The sequence below is a fragment of the Pinus tabuliformis genome, chromosome 9 (assembly GCF_031772625.1).
Source record: "Pinus tabuliformis cultivar Carrire ecotype Pingquan chromosome 9, CPIR1, whole genome shotgun sequence".
NCBI lineage: Eukaryota > Viridiplantae > Streptophyta > Pinopsida > Pinales > Pinaceae > Pinus > Pinus tabuliformis.
Window position 1 is genome coordinate 404,773,692 of NC_142307.1, and position 22,437 is coordinate 404,796,128.

The following is a 22,437-nucleotide window of genomic DNA, read 5'->3' on the forward strand; positions in this document are numbered from 1 at the left end:
GAGGGAAAAATAAGAATAAGGGTGGTCCCTATAATACTAGTGATTACCCCATTACTATTGTAGTTATACCTCTTATTAATATTGGTGTACCCCTATTGCCCCCATATTGTTATTATTGTGCCCCATAGAATCCCTCTATTGTTATTTTTGTGGCTTTATATTATTATTGTTAGGTCGGCTGGATTATATTGTGACTCCTTAGACTCCTATATATAGAAAGGAGGTTTTGTCATTTGAATCATCCAAGAATTGTTCATTTATGTAATGTAAAGGAGGTTTCCCCCTCAAAGAGGCTGAATTCTAAGGCGTTGATCTATCTTTTCTATCTTTTCTTGAGCTGGTTTCATAACATTTGGTATCAGAGCTTTGGATTCTAGGGTTTCCCTACTCCAAACAGGTCATCGTGGCATTTTCGCTATAAATTTTTTTCTGCGACGTTTCATAAGTTGCAAAAAAACCCATTTGAGAAGAAATCACGTTGAATCTTGGATCCGAATTTCAGATCTTTTAGCACTATATTTGCAGAGATATGATCTGAGGAAGTTGGTCTTTTTGCAGACTCCTGAATTACATTCCAAATAGGTGACCAACAGAAAATCATCATAACTTTCTCTCTGAGCATTAGATTGAAATTTCGTAAGAAGGTATAGAAAGAGGACGGATTGTAGTTTCTTGTATGCATTTTTCAGATCCAAAGGTCGAAACAGTGACTCGTGGCACGTCGTACAAGTTCGCTCGACTGAACTAGTCTATAATCAAGTCACTGTAGGAGATTTCACATAACTCTTCCTTGGAGAATCCAATTTGGGTCAGACTTGTGGCATTGGAAAGAGGACACAAAGGGCTACTGCAAGTTATAAATTCAGAACTAGATGATTGGAAAATACAGAGATACATCAGAGGCAATATCGAGCTCCTACAAAGTGAAAAAAGGTGTGTAGATTTTCTTAAATTTTTGCTTAAGCTTGGTTTGAAATTTTATTTTGAAGGAATTCAAAGGGCATAATAGAGCATTATTATCAGTAACTGATGCCCCGAGGAAAGAAAATGCAAAGACCTAGTAAGGAACCTGAAAGCTCTAGCATGACTCATGAAGAAGAAGAAGAAATTCTACATGATATATCAAAATTACAAGAACAAGTGCAACAAATGTCACGCTCACAAAAGCTAACAGAAGCTCAGATAAATGGCATGGAATTTAGGATAAAGGGTATGGAAGCTAAGATGGATGATTCGAAGATAGATTTGAAGAGAGACATGGAAGATTTGAAGACAGATTTGAAGACAAACATGGTAGATTTGAAGACAGATTTGACAAATTTTCTACAAGAAATACTTACTAATGGTGAAAAGGTTGTAAAGGAAACTCATGGTGTGAACAAAATAAATGTTAATCATGATTCCATAGACTCTAATGTTGGATCGAAGACCCACCATATTCCAAAAAATCGATATGAGGAAGTTTGATGGCAAGGATCCTGCCACATGGATACTACAGATGGAGCAATTCTTCGATCTCAATAATGTGCAAAACACACAAAAGGTACGTATGGAAACTTTATATTTGGAACCAAATTAGTTTTTATGGTATCAATGGCTTTGCTCTCGTAAACAATTTATCACTTGGGCATTTTTTACGAAAGAATTGATAGCACATTATGAGGATACAAAAAGCAACACTTTTTTTAACCCAATGCTTTCCATTCCAATGGGAGGTGCTGATGTTGTACTAGGAGTCCAATGGCTACAATCCTTGGGTACAATAGCTTTTAATTTTCAAGAAATTTTCATCAAATTTTCTACGGAATGAAAGGAAGTTGAATTAAGGGGTATTATAGGGAAACCAAGAAAGATAATAAGCTCTAATGGTATGACAAAGCTTCTAAAAAAGGAGCAAAGAGGTGTAATTGCACAATTATGTTCGTTAGATGTTTCCACATCAGAATCGTTTATTTCTCCAGATCTCCAAAAAGTCCTGGACAATCATTCCAAGGTATTTGAGACTCCCAAAGGTCTCCCACCTATGCATGATCATGATCATGCTATTCATATGATTCCAGGAAGTGTTCCTCCAAACATCAGGCTGTACAGATATCCCTATGTCCAAAAGAGTAAAATTGAACATATGGTTACAGAAATGCAAGAGGCTGGTATAATTCAACCAAGTCAAAGTTCTTTCTCTACTCCAGTAGTATTGGTGCACAAGAAGGATGGATCATGGCGCATGTGTCCAGATTATAGGGAGCTCAACAAGCTCACTATTAAAGATAAGTTCCCCATTCCTGTCATTGATGAATTACTGGATGAGTTGCATGGATCAATTTACTTCACCAAGTTCGATCTTCGTTCAGGATATCATCAAATCGGAATGAAGACTGAAGACATTCTGAAAACAGCATTTAGAACTCATGAGGGTCATTATGAATTTTTGGTCATGCCTTTTGGCCTTACCAATGCACCTTCAACATTTCAAGGTTTGATGAATTCAATTTTCAAACCATTCCTTAGAAAATTTGTGTTAGTATTTTTTGCTGATATACTAATCTACAGCAAGTCTTGGAAGGATCATGTTGAACATGTTGACAAGGTGCTACAACTATTGGAGGAGAAACAATTATATGCAAAAAGATCCAAATGTTTCTTTGGAGTCCAGGAGGTGGAATATTTGGGTCATATTGTATCTCATGAAGGAGTTAAGGTAGACCCTAGCAAAATTAAAGCCATTAAGGAATGGAAAATCCCCACATCCATAAAGCATCTGCGAGAATTTCTCGGGTTGACAGGGTATTATCGCAAGTTTGTTAAGAATTATGGGAGAATAGCAGCACCTTTAACAACATTATTGAAGAAATATGCATTTTCATGGACTCCGAAAGCAACAAAGGAATTTGAACATCTTAAAGAGGCAATGTGCCAAGCACCGGTCTTAGCTACACCAGACTTCACAAAAACCTTTATTGTGGAATGTGATGCTTTAGGAAATGGAATTGGTGCTGTTCTAATGCAAGATGAAAGACCCATTACTTTTGAAAATCGTCCAATCAAGGGAAAGTTTTTAAGCAAAGCTATTTATGAGAAGGAAATGTTGGCAATACTCCATGCACTTAAGAAATGGAGACCCTACCTAATGGGAAGACATTTCAAGGTAAAAATAGATCATGATAGCCTTAAATACTTTTTAGAACAAAGATTATCATTTGAAGAGCAACAAAAGTGGGTCACAAAGATGTTGGGTTATGACTTTGAAATCATCTACAAAAAAGGGAATCAAAATGTGGTGGCAGATGCACTCTCAAGAAAGGATGAGGATGTGGAAGCATTGTTGTGCGCCATTTCTATTATCCAACCAGATTGGATAAACGAAGCAAGGGAGGAATGGAAGAATGAGGAAGAAGTGTGGGCACTTATTCGAAAGTTACAACAAGATTCCAGTATGTATGATACATTTAGCTGGCAAAATGATTCGTTATGGTACAAAGATCGCTTATACCTATGTTAGAATTCCCAGCTAAAACAAAAGATTCTTATGGAATTGCACACTTCTCCCTTAGGAGGGCACTCAGGATTTTTAAAAACTTACCATAGGGTTAAGAAGGAATTTTTTTGGGATGGCCTTAAATTAGATATTCAAAAGTTTGTGGTGGAATGTTTGGTTTGCCAACAAAATAAAGTTGAAACAATTAAGACACCGGGTCTATTACAACCTTTATCCATTCCAAGCCAACATTGGGAGGAGGTTTCAATGGATTTTATCATAGGTTTACCCAAGTCTGAGGGAAAGAGTGTCATCATGGTGGTAGTTGACAGACTTACCAAGTATGCACACTTTTGTGCATTATCACATCCATTTAAAGCCAGTACATTTTATACTGCATGTATGGAAACAATTCAAAAGCTACATGGAAACCCAAAGATTATTGTAAGTGACAGAGATCCCATTTTCACTGGAAATTTTTGGACAGAATTATTTTCTTGTCTTGGTACTCAGTTAGCTCATAGCTCATCTTATCATCCTCAATCTGATGGGAAAACTGAGATAGTAAACAAATGTTTGGAAGGATATCCTCGTTACTTTGTATCTAATAAATAGACACAATGGGTCAAATGGTTGCCTCTGACTGAATGGTGGTATAACACTTCCTTCCATACAGCAACAAAAATGACCCCATTTATGGCACTTTATGGGTATCAACCACCATATATCACATCATATTTAAGAGAAAATTCTAAGGTTCAGGCAGTGGAACATCACATCGAACATCAAAAACAAGTCCTCCAACTCTTAAAGGATAACCTTGTGTTGGCACAGAATAGAATGAAACAACAGGCAGATCAACATCGCGGTGAAAGAAGTTTTGATGTAGGTGATTGGGTATTCCTACGGCTACAACCATATAAGCAAATGTTCCTCAAGCAAGCTAAGAAGGATAATAAATTATCACCAAAGTATTATGGTCTGTACAAGGTGTTGCAAAAGATTGGTACTATGGCATACAAATTGGAGCTTCCTGCAGCTTCTCGATTGCACCCAGTTTTCCATGTTTCATGTCTAAAGAAGGTTATAGGTGACAAGCTCCCAGTTCAAACAATATTGCCAGAACTTGACGAGGAAGGAAAAATTATATTGGAACCAGAAGCAGTCACAGAAACAAGAACTCGACAGCTACGAAATCGATCAATTTCAGAGTATCTTATCAAGTGGAAGAACTTATCTGTTGAAGATTCCACATGGGAGGATGAGAATTTTATGCAGAAGTATCCAGAACTACTCAAGCGTTGAGGACAACACTTTTTTGAAGGAGAGGGGCATGCTGGGCCCCTATAATACTAGTGATTACCCCATTACTATTGTAGTTATACCCCTTATTAATATTGTTGTACCCCTATTTCCCCCATATTGTTATTACTGTGCCCCATAGAATCCCTCTATTGTTATTTTTGTGGCTTTATATTATTATTATTAGGTCGGCTGGATTATATTGTGACTCCTTAGACTCCTATATATAGAAAGGAGGTTTTGTCAATTGAATCATCCAAGAATTGTTCATTTATGTAATGTAAAGGAGGTTTCCCCCTCGAAGAGGCTGAATTCTAAGGCATTGATCTATCTTTTCTATCTTTTCTTGAGCTAGTTTCATAACATAATGTAGCTAATTCTAGTGATAATACTAGTAGGGGAAAGAAAGAGTAGAAAAAGAAAGTGAAGTTTCCTTGCAAGATCTACATGGTTGATCATATGATTCATATTTTTTGTGAGATGCAATATTCTCAATAGTTGTTGGTGCAAAAATCCTTTTCTACTCAATAAGATATGCTCAATAACCCTTTTCCTCAAGGTTAGAAACTTCTTGTTGGTGCTACTTATAAATTCGGTTCTCGACAAGGGGGAAACAAGAATGATTCAAATGCATAGGATATTCCATCAAACATATATATTCTCATGATCTATTGGATATTTCAACTCAAGTTGGTGATTATTGAGAAATTGATTATTCTAAGTGGAAACAATCTTCCATTCCATAGGGACCTCTCCATATCGAGCGACCTATGGTTGAGTCTTTACCTTGTATACTAAAAGGATCACTAAATTTATTGAAACATAAACCTAATTCCATGGTTGAAAAAAATTATTCTGTTGTGGAATATTTGGTCTGATAACCTTGTACCGTGTTAGCTTTAGAGGTGTTCTAATTGTGTCATACACAAAGAGTTTCATTTCTAAACACTATTGGAGTTGTAGACCTAAAGAAATTTCAAACAATATGTTTGACACTAGCAATGCCAAATATTAACTCCCTCATCATGTTTTCTTTCAAATTCATGTGACCTATCGTGCCAATACCATCTTTATGATGGTTGTTGATGGAGTATCCATATGCATCATTTCAATGTTATGTTGGAAATAAATTGGGTCTTTGGAGTTGGTTGTGTCTCTAATCTTGTTAAATACATTCAATATTTATTCTCAACAAACTCTTGGGATTATTCCTACCTTTTTAATAAAGTTAGGATGAAAAATGGTCAATGTTGAAGTGAAGGTAGTAGATGCCAAACTTGATTACATTTTATTGTTGGGAAACATTTGGGTCTACACAATGCAAGTAGTTGTATCCACACTCTTTCACATATTATCCTTCCCTTATGAAGGAAATATTGTTATACTTAATCAATTTAATGGATTATTACTATCTTGACCCATGTGTTGCATCATATTTCATTATCACATTAATGGAACAATCCTAGAATCCTTTATAGAATTTATGGGTTGGAGTACCCATCACTTATAAGAACCTTTAATCTCTCTCCCCCTATCACATATGTCAACACCATTTTTGCTACATCCATGGAAACCAATCAAAATCATTCTTTTTGTACTAATTATTTTAAGGACCCATGGATATCACCTTCACCCTTTACCAAATTTGAAGAAGTTCAATAGCTGGGAATCGTTGTTCTATTATCTGCAACAAAATTTTCTTACCAATCCATAGTTTATAATGCTACATATAGCAATTCAACCTTGTTATCTATGGTGAGAATTTCGGCCACCAATTCAACCCTTTTTATGGACTACAATGATATTATTTTTCCACTTGATGAGGGACTCCCAAAATAAATGACCAATCCTAAGAGATAGTGGGATGATTTACATCATCGATCATATTTTCTCCCAGAATTTCATAGGGTTGAAACTAGTGACTCTTTTTCGACCATGTTACAAAATGAGATTTGACCACAAACCTTTTGGCATCACATTCTATTTATATTGAAGGGAAAATGGAAAACATCTCTAAAACCATGCCTATTGACATTTACAAGAGCCCCAACATTGTAGATAATGCTTTTATAGGGTAATATTGTTTCTTCAAATACATATGTATTTATAATGATATTTATGCCGTAAGGCGTTTCCCTTTGAAATAAATTACCTCAGCCGTCGCAGTGTCATATTGTTCACCGTAGATCTGTGGTGTTAGACGATTTAACAAAATTTGATCGTTGATCCAACACTGAAACGGTTCGGTTCATGAGACTGAAACGGTTCATGAATTTTCGTCCTCGCCGTTCACCCTGAGATCTCGCTCATGGCAATGGCGGTCAGCAAGGGCACTCCAGTTCACAGACGAGACGATCAATGGACACAAGAAGTTATCCTCCATCTGAGTTCCATGGTGCCCTTCACTTTGCTGGATCATGCAGACCAAACCCTGGTCATGGCAGCATTGGCTTCCTTATCTATAGCGACCTTGATGGAGCTACTTTGGAGAGGTTCAACGCGTATGTCAATGATCGCTTCAGAATATGCAGCACTTCTGCTCATTACAAAGCCTTAATTGCTGGCCTCCAACATGCTCTGCGGCTTGGAATCACCCACATCACCGCCATTGGAAATTGTGATGTCGTTCTCAATCAGGTAACAAGCCCTGTCCTCTCTTTGCCGTTAGAATTCATATATTAGCGTTGATTTCAAGAGACAATTGTTTCACTTCATGGCAATCACTGTATGTTCTGTAGGTAATGGGTACGTGGACTGTGAAGAAACCCTGGCTGAACAGGTACTATGGCAGAGTCAGGAGTCTGGCTTCACAGTTTAGGAGTTTTAAATTGCAGTATACACATCGTAAATATAATCTTACCGCGCGTGTCTTAGCCGAGCAAGGGTTTGACAGATCTGTTATACTCTGGAGTAATAGTGCAAAGGATGAGATGTTGCGAAGGTGCAGCGATCCAGAAAATGCCAACAATTATGTGATGGAGCAGAGCTGCGATGGTTACAACAAGATCAAAGAAATCCTAGACATGATTCAATATCACTTACCTGAATCCTATGCAGCCATTCAAGAGATGTGTCTTGATTTAAGTAAGGAGACAGGTGGGTGACGTGTGTTAAGGGATAACAGAATTAGGGCTTCTTTGTTAGCTATATACTAGGGTTTCTTTATCTAGCTATGAAGCCAGGGTTGAAGCTAGAGCTTCTTTCCCATTTTGGAGCAGATGTGGTTACCAGTTAACGAGCAGTTTCCCTTTCTAATCAAACTAGATGCATAGATCATTGAAATAAGTGGAAACAGAGTTAGCCCTAAGGGTTTGCTTTAAAGTTAGCCCTTTATTATTGCTAATGGCCCATCCCAGTATCTAACTTAGACCATGCCCTTAATCTAAGGGACGATTTACAGTTATGTTGTTTTGTTTCTCCTATACATTGTTGGAATAATTGGGGGCCTCGATCTGTAAAGATTATAATGGTAAAAATATAGTGGTTTCCAAGGACAACTATTGGCTGATTAAAAGCATAATTCAGATTTTATACTTGACTAAATCATGTTTTAATAGATACTGGAATTTGATATATGAACAGTGTAAAGATAACATTTTTATTGGGAGAGGCCTATGTTCATGAATGTGATATCAAGGCAGAGTATAAATTCATGATATTTTTGTGGGATGGCCTCAGGGAGCATTTGTCTGACAATGAAGCTGTGCAAATTGTGCACAGGTATAGTTTCAATGGAAAAGCCAGGTTGTTAGATTGAGCTGCTCTTGACAGGAGAAAAACTGGGTGGTTAGATCGAGCTGCTCTTGACAATGTAGCCAAAATGCATGGTTTTATCAGCTATGATGATCATGGAAAATATGAAACATATACGCGGAAGCAGCCTGTTATTTCTTGTTAGTGTATATATATGCATGTGTACTACTGGTTTGGTTGCTTCTGAAGGTTTAAGTTTGGCGCTTGCATCTCTGATGTTGTTAGCCTCATTCCTGTTTAGGTGCAATGAATTCATGCTACTTGGAATAGATCCCTCAATGGGAAGAAGAGGTTGACTCACGTCCACAGAAACTATTGAAGGTACAATGATCCCATACATACTGTTCCATCCAGAAATAGTCGTGGAATAACATTTCATGAAGACTTTACAAATAGTGGATATGAGAAGGTTGCTGCAACATCTACTGATGCAATAGAAGCAAGGGTAAGATGTTTGATTGTTTCATCCGAGACTTTTAGCGGGTAGATGTCCTGTGTGATGAAGAATTTCACTCCATAGACATGATGCTGGAAATGAGTTGTTCTCCATTGCAGTTATATATAGACTTCCTTAAATTCAACATATTCCTGTCAAGTTGCAATTAAATGCATCAATAATTAACACTATTAATGTTATAATGGAGTTGGGAGTTGCATGTGAAGATATTGAATTATTTCTCTAATGTTTTATTTTATAATGGAGCAGTTGGCTAACAAAAGGATACCAAACTGCTTATCCCTTCTCGTTTTGGTACCGATCTTAAAAGGTGATGAAGGGGAAAGAGGGACAGGTTGGTCCACAAGGACATTTGAAAATCACAAATTGCACATTCCGGATTCCTGGAGACACGGGTTTTTTTCCAGAGGACTCCGTTTGCATTGTGCATTTTTATATTTCTTTTTACTTAAATATTCTCATTGCTGGATCAAAATGGGAAGTAACTTGTGTTTTGTAACAGTGGCAATGCTACTGGCCGGATTTTCTATGTTTATCTATTATTTTATTGAATGAAATAACATTTGAGTATCATTATTATGCTATCTTTATTCTTGAAATCCTTAACATTTCGGTTAGCTCTCAGGACTATAAAATTGTTCTGTTATTAAATCAGTTGGGTGATCAAATGCATTTTCGTGTTCCTATCTTTAAATTCATGGGCAAGTAAATACATAATAATGTGACTTTATAAAGTCCCCCCCTTGTTCTCCTGACCACATTTAAATCTAATCAGATCAATTGTTCTCCATTGCAGTTATATATAGACTTCCTTAAATTCAACATATTCCTGTCAAGTTGCAATTAAATGCATCAGTAATTAACACTATTAATGTTATAATGGAGTTGGGAGTTGCATGTGAAGATATTGAATTATTTCTCTAATGTTTTATTTTATAACGGAGCAGTTGGCTAACAAAAGGATACCAAAATGCTTATCCCTTCTCGTTTTGGTACCGATCTTAAAAGGTGATGAAGGGGAAAGAGGGACAGGTTGGTCCACAAGGACATTGGAAAATCACAAATTGCACATTCTGGATTCCTGGAGACATGGGTTTTTTTCCAGAGGACTCCGTTTGCATTGTGCATTTTTATATTTCTTTTTACATAAATATTATCATTGCTGGATCAAAATGGGCAGTAACTTGTGTTTTGTAACAGTGGCAATGCTAGTGGCTGGATTTTCTATGTTTATCTATTATTTTATTGAATGAAATAACATTTGAGTATCATTATTATGCTATCTTTATTCTTGAAATCCTTAACATTTCGGTTAGCTCTCAGGACTATAAAATTGTTCTGTTATTAAATCAGTTGGTTGATCAAATGCATTTTCGTGTTCCTATCTTTAAATTCATGGGCAAGTAAATACATAATAATGTGACTTTATAAAGTCCCCCCCTTGTTCTCCTGACCACATTTAAATCTAATCAGATCAATTGTTCTCCTACAGTGATTACTCGGAAAAGAGACATGGAATTACATGAATTCTGAAAGCAAATGGCTACCATCCATGACTATTGACTCGTGCATCAGTGAATTTTGGCCCTAGAGAAATAAATTCTCTTGCTTTTGAAGAGTATGGTATAAAATCAGATTCATCAAACACTCTTGGAGTATCTCAAGTTATTGAGTGGGAGGGCCAATCTTTTGGTACAATCAGTGCAATGGCATTGTTTTTCTATGGGGCAGGATCTGATTTTATTAAGCAACATGTCTCGGTTCAGAGTGAAAGTAATGTCCCATTTGAGAATTTGGTCAGAACCTACTGCACAATGGCAGGCCATGCAAAACATAAGGCTAATGAAGGAAAATGCAACTTTTTTGGAGAGGCATGTATTCATGCTGGTACAGTAGGGCTTACAGATTTGACTGGTCCACCATTTGATTCTCCCAACTCGGAAACACAAGTGGATTATAACAGCCCTCATGCTGATCCACTTTCAGAGACTGGAGGTATGGCATAAGTTTGGATTGCAAGCAAAATAAACAAAATACAGTGCACCATATGGAGAGAGGAGTGTGACCACTGCTGTATGCTCAGCAGAATCAATCATTCATGTAAATGCATTAGCTACAGAAGACTTGAGGTATGGCATAAGATTGTATTGCAGACAAAATGTGCAAAATACAAACCATTCATGTAATGTTTTAGCTACAGAAGACTTGAGGTATGGCATAAGATTGGATTGCAAACAAAATGTGCAAAATACAAACAGTGGGCGTTATGAAACGAGGAGTGTGATCAGTGCCATTTCTTCAGCAGAATCAATTATTCATGTTGCTGTATGGTCAGTTACATAACTAGCAAAATTGTATTTTATGGCAAACATTGGCAACTGTAGGGCTGTTTTAGGGATTTCTGGAAACAAATCAATCAAGGCAGAATGATTGACTAAAGATCACAGTGCAGCCATGGAGGAGACTCATAAGGGCTTCAAGCACTCCATCGAGTTGATCAAAATATAGTGGTTTCCAATGACAACTCTTGGCTGGTTAAAAGAAAATGTGAAAAATACAAACAGTGCACGTTATGAAGCAAAGAGTGTGATCAGTGCCATTTCTTCAGCAGAATCAATCATTCATGTTTCTGTGTGGTCAGTTACATAAATAGCAAAATTGTATTTAATGGCAAACATTGGCAAAATCTGGGCTGGTTTTAGGGATTTCTGGAAACAAATCAATAAGGGCAGAATGATTGGTTAGAGATCACAGTGCAGCCATGGAGGAGATTTGCAAAGAGTTTCAAGCACTCCATCCATATGGTCAAAATATAGTGGTTTCCAAGGACAACTCTTGGCTGATTAAAGGCATAATTCAAATTTTATACTTGAGTAAATCATGTTTTAATAGATACTGGAATTTGATATATGAACAGTGTAAAGATAACATTTTTGTTGGGAGAGGCCTATGTTCATGAATGTGATATCAAAGCAGAGTATAAATTCATGATATTTTTGTGGGATGGCCTCAGGGAGCATTTGTCCGACAATGAAGCTGTGCAAATTATGCACAGGTATAGTTTCAATGGAAAAGCCAGGTTGTTAGATTGAGCTGCTCTTGAAAAGAGAAAAACTGGGTGGTTAGATCGAGCTGCTCTTGCCAATGCAGCCAAAATGCATGGTTTTATCAACTATGATGATCATGGAAAATATGAAACATATACGCGGAAGCAACCTGTTACTTCTTGTCAGTGTATATATATGCATGTGTACTACTGGTTTGGTTGCTGCTAAAGGTTTAAGTTTGGCGCTTGCATCTCTGATGTTGTTAGCCTCATTCCTGTGTAGGTGCAATGAATTCATGCTACCTGGAACAGATCCCTCAATGGGAAGAAGAGGTTGACTCACGTCCAGAGAAACTGTTGAAGGTACAATGATCCCATACACACTGTTCCATCCAGAAATAGTCATGGAATAACATTTCATGAAGACTTTACAAATAGTGGATATGAGAAGGTTGTTGCAACATCTACTGATGCAATAGAAGCAAGGGTAAGACATTTGATTGTTTCATCCGAGACTTTTAGCAGGTAAATGTCCTGTGTGATGAAGAATTTCACTCCATAGACATGATGCTGGAAATGAGTTGTTCTCCATTGCAGTTATATATAGACTTCGTTAAATTCAACATATTCCTGTCAAGCTGCGATTAAATGCATCATTAATTAACACTATTAATGCTATAATGGAGTTGGGAGTTGCATGTGAAGATATTGAATTATTCCTCTAATGTTTTATTTTATAACGGAGCATTTGGCTAACAAAAGGATACTAAACTGCTTATCCCTTCTCATTTTGGTACCGATATTAAAAGGTGATGAAGGGAAAAGACTCAAGAGGGACAGGTTGGTCTGCAAGGACATTGGAAAATCACAAATTGCAGATTCCGGATTCCTGGAGACCGGTGTTTTTTTTCCAGAGGACTCTGTTTGCATTGTGCATTTTTATATCTCTTTACTAAAATATTATCATTGCTGGATCAAAATGGGAAGTAACTTGTGTTTTGTAACAGTGGCAATGCTACTGGCCGGATTTTCTATGTTTATCTATTATTTTAGTGAATGAAATAACATTTGAGTATCATTATTATGCTATCTTTATTCTTGAAATCCTTAACATTTTGGTTAGCTCTCAAGACGATAAAATTGTTCTGTTATTAAATCAATTGGTTGATCAAATGCATTTTCGTGTTCCTATCTTTAAATTGAAAATTTACAAAAGCTGTAAAATAGTGATTCGAAGTAATTTTGTGTCCTGGGTATGCAGACCTATATCTCAGGTACAGATCCTAGATGGGGATGTTGGGTACATGTTGGATGTGGCTGGGTTGTATCCAGTTTGGGAGGGTATGTGGGGGTATATCCCCCTTCCCTATTCTCCATGTCATGGACACCTGAACATATCCTGTCGGTTGAGGGATGTCCACACATCCCCTGCATGCGGGTGCACCCCATTCCAATAAAAGAAAATAAAGGAAGAAAACTTTATCTGTCCTGTCCTTTTCTAATTGATTCATCAACCCACTTCCTTGTATTAAAATCTATTCAAATCCCAAGTAGGATGACTCACACCATTTCCTATTCATTCATTTGCTATTCATTTTTTGGAATTCGCTGGCATTGGACATTCCTTTGCGATTGGGCATTTCTTTGGAGCTGAAAACACACATTCGCAGATGATTTTCTGAGTGTTCCCTATGGATATGACATCTGTGGTGTTGGCGAGGCACTCCTGGGGCATTGGAGAAGCATTCTTGGGAGTTTAAGATGTTTATTTTTCTCATTTTACACACAAAAGAGTTTCTTTTGGCTTGGAAACATGTCTCGGCAGATTTTTTTCCACTCCCATCATTGATTAAGTGTTTCTCTGTGATTGGAAACTTGCCACGCCAATTTTTCTCATGCTTGAGGAGTCTATTAAATGCTAATTTCTTTTTGGCCTGAGACACCTTTATTACGCCGTAAGGCGTTTCCCTTTGAAATGAATTTCCCCAGCCGATGTCGTGTCCTATTGTTGACCGTGGATTTGTGGTGTTGGACGATTGAACGAAGTTTGATCGTTGATCCTCACACTGTCCTTTTGTCTCCCAACCCAATGGCCTCTCTATCTTCAGAGTTATTGTTCAGGGATGTTTCCTTTGGAGGTATGCGAGCTAGGGCTGTAGCACGCAACTCTTCTTTGGCGGAAGAGAAAAATCTGGAAATTGTTCCCCCATGAACCAGCGAGGTATTCCTTCTACCCTTGCGATCTGCTTAGTTTATTCTTCGTTAAGTTCGTCATTTCGACCTTTTACGCTCTGTTTCATTCACCCAATCTCAGGTTCTCGCTCACTAATTTTCGGTTCAAAGGTTTTATCAGAGCTTTCCACCATTGTTTGCTATGAACAGCATCATTCATTACTGCATCTTCCTGGTTATCCACTACAACAGGCTTTGCTCCATTTGTAAAGGTTGATGGTTTGTCTTCTACAAGAGTATCCACGTCATTGGATGCCTCAGTGTCATCCACCCCAAGAGTAAAATTGGGCAGTTCAGGTGTATAACTGTCACCAGCTGGAAGTTCTCCCTCTTCAACATCTTTTTCAGGTGGTGGCAAGCCATCATTTCCCTTGCTCAAATTGAAACTCTGAATGGCCTGACCCTGCCCTTCTGTAGGTATATTTCCTTCATTGTCACCATTTTCTTGAGTCACTTTCTGTTGTTTCTCAGAATATCACTTAATGGCTTTGGATCGTGAAAGTCTTGTTCCCCACTTGAATCACTAATTACCTTGCCCAATCTCATCTTCCTTCCTTCCCAAGGAAGATTTTGTCTGTGTTTGTCTGGACTCTTCATAGAGGGATTCTGTGAGGATCCATGCTCTGTTGATTGTGCAGTAGAAGGTTCTTCACTGCTCTCACGATTCTTTTCTTGTTTGATTTGTGTAAGAGTCTTAGGCCCAGCAAAATTTATGGCATCTATCACTGTTTCAGTGTTCCTAAAAGTTTGACCTCTAGGTACCCTGGATTCTAATGATATAGAACCATATGTAGGCATTCTTCCCCTCTCCTTTTCATGATACTTTCTTCTGAAATGGTCATTTAAGCCCCGTCTAATTGGTGAGCTTCTCGACCAAACCCTCTCTAACTTGCCTTCTTGATCAACTTCTATATTGTCAGATGGCTCTCTTTTGAAGCCATTAGCCTCTACTTGAATCCTACCCTGCAATCGCCTACTACTGTGATTCATACCTTGCCTTAATTGGTCCCTGTATATATCTTGCTAGCTACGATCATCATCTTTTTGCCTAGAGCCACGGTGAAATTCACCATGTTGACTATCCACATGTTGTCTCTTTGAGGGGCTATCCACTACTTTAGCCTCACCAGCCCTCCTATGTTTTGAAATCCGATGGTGGAGATCCTCCATATTGTTCCGTTCAGGATCATCTTCACTAGACAAGGACCTCCTTTCTTGCACAATCGGTCTCTCCAGAACCCTGTCATCAAAAGCATTAGACTGCTTTCGGCCACCACACTCATATCCCCTGTTTTTATATGGTTCATAAGCTCCATGGTCATACTGAAATTCAGCATCATAGTAGCCAGTTCGGACAAGCTCTCGTTTGTTGTGCATATTTCTTTCTCGACCATTGATTGCATCTCTTCCAGATTCCATATCATGTTTATAGTAATCAGCATCCTCTCGGTGGCTTAGCTGGTCAGGTCCATCATCCACAAGTACATCAAATCCTGGCGATGATCCACCTGGAAAATCCTCCGATTCTAATCCATTTTGTAGTCTCTCTTCTGAAGGATGAGACGGGCGTATCCGAGACCTGTTTCTTGAAGCATCATGTATCCTTTGTCTTGTAGGTTCAATATTTGGCAAAAATTGTTCGACTTCATGTGGACTTCCCTTTATATAGGTAGGCTGAGATCTTGATTGAGAGACATGTCTAGCTTCTGGTTGCATCTGGGCTTCCTTGACATTATTTGACTGCAGTGTTAAAGGATTGCCCAAATGCCCTGCTTGGAAGTTATTGGACTGCAATGCAACAGGGTTACTTGACTGTGACGCCTTGAAGTTATTTGCCTTTGCTAGCACAGGGTTTCTTGACTGCACTACCTAAAAGTTGTTTGACTCCAATGTCATGGGGTTGCTTGACTGCACTGCATTAGGATCAATTGATTGCACTGCCTTGGGAAAGCTTAAATCAGATGGATGTTTTCCATCTTTGTTGCTTTCAGTTTCATTGACTGTTTGTTTCCCACTTGCCTGAGGCTCTGTAACTGTTGGACTTGGTTTTGTTGTCTTTTGAGAAGTTAGATTAGCTCCTGAAAACGGACCATGCACAAAAGGGCACTTATCACCCTTTACACAATATCCCTGCTGGAAAAAATAGCAGGGAACTTTCGGTTTGTTTGCAGTGCCAGATGCCGGTAACGATGCTGAGGACGATGGTGGCACTATTGCTGGTGTTGGTGCTCCTGACAAGCCATCTAGTGGCTGAAACGGAAACACAGATACACAAGTTAGTGTCATAAATAGATTAAAAAAATTATAGAAAGAAATATTTACAGTCTTGAAAATTACCAAAAGACAGACATACCACAAGAAACAACCAAAATAGGTCGCAACCTACAAGCCTATCAGAAACACACACTACAATTAGGTTTATTTATTAGAGATAATGGATGAGAAATTAAAACACCCGTAATTGAGTGCACTACTTGGATCTATATACAAACACTGATGCAGAAATGAATGTATAAAGTCGTCAACACAAAAATAATAATAATAATAATAATAAAGTACGAGGAAAATATTCTTGACAAACCTGTATGAATATCAAGAAAATTCCTACGGAAAATGTGAAAAGAATCCACAACCACATAAAATACAACATGACAAATACAAGAAAACTAATGCCCATAAAAAAAATGCAAACAATAAAGAATATAGTCCAAAAAGAAAGATCTGTGGGACTTTTAAGTTAACAATTTTGAAGCTAGAAAAACAAACTAGATGAGGTGATAATACTGCACAACAAAGGGACATCTACCATGTTAACAGATAGGCTGAAGGGATCCCTAATGTTGAAGAATAATTGGAAGGGCCAAGAAGGCGCAATGAACAATCATGCTAGAAAGGATCAGAATAAAGATCATTTAAGGGATTGTGAGAGATTTCATCAAACTGTCTTATTGCTAATGGACTATATTACAATGGAAACTTCAGGATCAACCTTTTCTAGAAAATCCATCATTAATGTGACTTAATTAAAAAGTTCTTAATAATAAGAGAAACTCACAGGATGTCTAAAAGCGCAGGTAGGATTTAGAGAATTGCCCCCAAGCCAGTACCAGCAATCTCTAGGATTGATCCTGGAACTTTCACTGTGCCGATATTCACAATCATTACCCTGCAAAAAGACAAAAGCTCTTAGTACATTTCAAGATTTTTATGAGCAAATGTAACACTAATTTACTAATAAAGCTACCTCAGTTAAAAACTTAGAACATAGATACCAAGCAATGAAAGTCTGTATAAGCATGGTATAGTTACAATCACTGGGATTTTACAACACGCAAACAAATCACTTATAAATAACCAATAGTTTCAAGCATCCATTTACTCAGCGTTTAAGGAGTCATAGGAAAATTCAAAGCCTTCATGCAGGTCCCACGCAGGTCACATTTGGAATTGGATTTGCGGCAGAGTGCTTTGAAGCTGGTTGATAAAAGTGCTGGCCCATCTTGGTTGTCCTCACGCTGTCCTTGTGTCTCCCTGGAATTGGATTTGCGGCAGAGTTCTTTGAAGTTTCTTGTTGATAAATAAAAGTGCTAGCCCATCTTGGTTGTCCTCACACTGTCCTTTTGTCTCACAACTCAATGGCCTTTCTGTCTTCAGAGTTATTATTCGGGGATGTTTCCTCTGGAGGTATGCGAGCTAGGGCTGCAGCACGCAACTCTTCATTGGCGGTAGAGAAAAATCCAGAATCTGTTCCCCCATGAACCAACTAGATGACGACATGCCAACTCTCCAGAAGCTATGGATATGCGAGGGGTTTGAACACTGATTTTTTTTCTAAGAGTGGAAAAACCTATCATAACGCAGTTGTCATAACTCAGTTGTCAAACCAGCAGTGACCATAGTTACCTCTGGCTACTATCAAAGTGACGACAACTATCTCTGGATACTATCTACTAATGCAAGGTGACTCGTCACCGTTATTCAAAAAAACCATGACACCTAGAATAACCCACTTGTAGTCTGTAAGGTGGCAAGCATTCACTCCTGCCAGATGCCTATGAGTCTTGGGCCATTAACCTGTTTCTTTAGGTCCAAAAACACAAGCTCTTAGGCCATTAACCTATTTCTTTAAGTCCAAAAACACAAGCTCTTAACCAAGCAGCAATTTTAGTGGCCGAGGGGATTTGAACACTGATGTCCCTCCAGTCCTCCAACACTGATGTCCCTCCAGTACAATGTTTTTTATTTTCTTCAAATATTTTATCCACATTGTAGTGTAATTTTTTTGTCGCCACGGGCAGTATACCTGTGTTATGAAACCAGCTCAAGAAAAGATAGAAAAGAAAGATCAACGCCTTAGAATTCAGCCTCTTCGAGGGGGCAACCTCCTTTACATTACATAAATGAACAATTCTTGGATGATACAAATGAAAAAACCTCCTTTCTATATATAGGAGTCTAAGGGGTCATAACATAACCAGAGCCGACATAACAATAATAATGTAAGGGCACAATAATAACAATAGTGGGCTTCTATGGGGCACATTAGCAACAATATGGACACTACATGGGTACATCAATATAATAAGTGGGTTGTACTAATAACAATAAGGGGTTACACTAGTAGTATAGGGGCCTAACATGCCCCTCTCCTTCAAAAAGCGTTGTCCTCAACACTTTAGTAGTTCTTGATGCTTCTGTATAAAATTCTTGTCCTCCCATGTGGAATCTTCAGTGAGTAAGTTCTTCCACTTGATGAGATACTCTGAAATTGATCGATTTCGTAGTTGCCGGGTTCTTGTTTCTGTGACTGCTCCAGGTTCCAATATGATTTTTCCTTCCTCTTCAATTTCTGGCAATATTGTTTGAATTGGGATCTTTTGCAACTTTTGAATAAGTGGCCATACTTCTTCGTCCTTCTTCCATTCATCCCTTGCTTCGTTTATCCAATCTGGTTGGATAATATAAATAGCACAAAACAATGCTTCCACATCCTCATCCTTGAAGAGTCTTCCCATTCGGTAAGGTCGCCATTTTTTAAGTGCATGTAGTATTGCCAACATTTCCTTCTCATAAATAGCTTGCTTGAGATGTAGCAGTAAAAATACCCAATCACCTACATCAAAACATTTTTCACTACGATGTTGATCTACCTGTTGTTTCGTTTGGTTTTGCACCGAGGTGGAGTTATCCTTTAAAAGTCGGAGAACTTGTTGTTGATGCTCGATGTGATCCTTCACTGCTTGAACCTTTTTCTTCTTGATATGTCCTTCTATATCTAGAGTTTGAGGAGTGGTAATTTCTTCCAATCCTTTACAAGATATGGTCGGATTCATTTCTTGATGCTCGATGTGATCTTTCACTTCTTGAACATTTTTCTTCTTTATATGTCCTCTATCTTGATAGTTTGAGGAGTGGTAATTTCGAACAATGAATTACAAGATATGGTTGGATTCATTTCTTCTTTCTCGATGTGATCTTTCACCTCTTGCACCTTTTTCTTCTTGATATGTCCTTCTATCTTGAGAGTTTGAGGAGTGGTAATTCTTTCCAATGCTTTACAAGATATGGTCTGATTCATTTCTTCTTTCTTTGGGGTGAGGTCCTGACATATATCTTCTTCTTTTGTTGTTTCTTGATCCTTATCTTCCTCCTCTTCATATTCTATGTAAAATAATTTCTTCTCAGCACACTTATGACCTTTAATGCATTTTCTATCACAATTGTAACAAAGCCCTTTTTCTCTTTTTTCTTCCAATTGTTGTGGTGTAACCCTTGTAGGTTGTGGAAGGCTAGGAGAAACAACACTTCCATCTTTATAGTTGTGAGGGGTACACTTCCTGGTTTCCATAATTTTTCTTTCCACTATGTCACAAAGCCCTTTTACTCTTTCCAATTGTTGTGGTGTTGCTCTAAAGAAGGAGTTTCTCTTTGTATCCTCATAATGTGCTATCATTTCCTCCATGAAAATTGACCACGTAACAAGTTGTTTACGAGAAAAAAGCCCTTTGTACCATAAACATTGATCTGGTTCTAAATATGAAGATGCAATACATACCTTTTGTAATAGTTGTACACCATGTAGATCAAAATATTGCTCTATCTGAAGTATCCAATTTATTGGATCCTTGCCATCAAACTTCCTCATCTTGCTTTTTCTTGATTTTAGGAGCTCGACCTTGAAATGACTGTAACTCTGTACTTTTGGATCTTTAAGTTCCAAAATTGTGATCTGTAGTAGCCCTCTGTGTCCTCTTTCCAATGCCACCAGTCTGATCCAAATTGGATTCTCCAAGAAAGAGTTATCCACAATCTCTCAAGATGACTTGATTATAGACTAGTTCAATAGAGCGAACTTGTACGACGTGCCACGAGTCACTGTTTCAACCTTTGGATCTAAAAGATGCATACAAGAAACTACAGTCCGTCCTCTTTCTGTACCTTTTTACGAAATTTCAATCCAATGCTCAGAAAGAAAGTTATGACGATTTTCCCCAGGTCACCTGTTTTGAGTGTAATTCAGGAGTCTGCAAAAAGACCAACTTCCTGAGATCATATCGCCGAAAATATCGTGTGAAAATATCTGAAATTCGGACCCAAGGTTTCGCATGATTTCTTCTCAAATGGGTTTTTTTTGCGACTTCTGAAACGTCACAGAAAAAATGTTATAACGAAAATGCCACGATGACCTGTTTGGAGCAGCGAAACCCTAGAATCCAAAGCTCTGATACCAAATGTTATGAAACCAGCTCAAGAAAAGATAGAAAAGAAAGATCAACGCCTTAGAATTCAGCCTCTTCGAGGGGGAAACCTCCTTTACATTACATAAATGAACAATTCTTGGATGATACAAATGAAAAGACCTCCTTTCTATATATAGGAGTCTAAGGGGTCATAACATAACCAGAGCCGACATAACAATAATAATGTAAGGGCACAATAATAACAATAGTGGGCTTCTATGGGGCACATTAGCAACAATATGGGCACTACATGGGTACATCAATATAATAAGTGGGTTGTACTAATAACAATAAGGGGTTACACTAGTAGTATAGGGGCCTAACAACCTGCTTGATATGTAGAATCGACCAAAGCGGAATAGCTTGAAACTGGCTATGACTATTTTATGTGAAGGCTGAGGTCTGTGTTTGTATTACACCACTGACCAGTTCAACTACAACCCTCTCCTAATGCAAAGCATAACCATTACTGCTCAAAAAATATCTTACAAATACAACACAGATATATACAATTGTTTTCTCTAAAATGCAAAATTGATCGCAACTTAAGCATTTGCTCTTTTGAAAGCCATTTTCCAGGTTTACATGAACGTTGAATTATAAAAAATGTCCTCAAAGTCTCTCAACCTAACATTGTTCGATCAAACTGTCCTAAAAGTCTCAAACTAACGTATTCTGCCGAGGTCTATGTAAATATTTTTGTGCATATTTATATTATTAATGAAATTCCCTAGTACAGTAAAAAATGTGCTAGATGCGTCTTCGAAAATCCATCCCAATATATACTTTAGCCAAGTGTACACCAATTACAATACTTTCCATAGATATACTCTACTTTCTGTGAAAAAAGGGTTGTTTCAACCTTTGAATAAGAAAATATTGCATCTATTCTACATACAGTTGCAGCAACGCCACCACTTTCTGGAGCTCCCAAAAAATAGAATTGAACAGAGGCTTATAATTCCCGTGGATGATTGTCCCATTTTTAACGGAAATTATGGCATTTACACAATAAAATAATGAATTATCTATTTTTATTGATAAAATAATGAATCCTTTTAGTTGGCACATTTCGGCATAGAACTTCACAGAGTTGCATAAATTTTATTTGGAGATGTCATCTTCATTCAACTAGCCAGACAACCAACGTACTATAATAATATAATTTATTTAATAGAGGAATTGTAACGGATACTTCACAAACAACTTCAAATGAAACAATTTCTTTTACAAAACATGAAAAACCATAGATATCCCAATACTATATAGTATATACCCATTTCATATCCACCACAAATTAATAAATATATTAAAACAAACAAAAAAATACCAAGGTATCTTCAGCTATGGAGACAACGAAATAATTAACCCATGGTGTTACTCGAATAGAAAAATACTTTCATGTAATTCAAATATTATTGAAATTTTGGAA

The 22,437-nt window shown here is 37.6% G+C and overlaps 2 protein-coding genes across 2 annotated transcripts; one reads left to right on the forward strand and one right to left on the reverse strand.

Annotated features, from left to right (window-relative positions):
* The first annotated feature begins 7,466 nt into the window (after nucleotides 1-7,466).
* Nucleotides 7,467-8,588, forward strand: LOC149148861 (uncharacterized). The gene is made up of 2 exons (XM_089445725.1): nucleotides 7,467-7,873; nucleotides 8,498-8,588. The coding sequence occupies exons 1-2, from the start codon at nucleotides 7,519-7,521 to the stop codon at nucleotides 8,527-8,529; spliced, it is 387 nt and encodes a 128-aa protein (XP_089301851.1). The 5' UTR covers nucleotides 7,467-7,518; the 3' UTR covers nucleotides 8,530-8,588.
* Nucleotides 8,589-15,288: 6,700 nt separating this feature from the next.
* LOC149148862 (zinc finger CCCH domain-containing protein 32-like) lies at nucleotides 15,289-18,162 on the reverse strand. The gene is made up of 5 exons (XM_089442299.1): nucleotides 18,150-18,162; nucleotides 17,895-18,009; nucleotides 17,359-17,431; nucleotides 16,285-16,515; nucleotides 15,289-16,134 (listed from the first exon to the last, which is right to left on the reverse strand). The coding sequence occupies exons 1-5, from the start codon at nucleotides 18,160-18,162 to the stop codon at nucleotides 15,289-15,291; spliced, it is 1,278 nt and encodes a 425-aa protein (XP_089298425.1).
* Nucleotides 18,163-22,437: the final 4,275 nt, after the last annotated feature.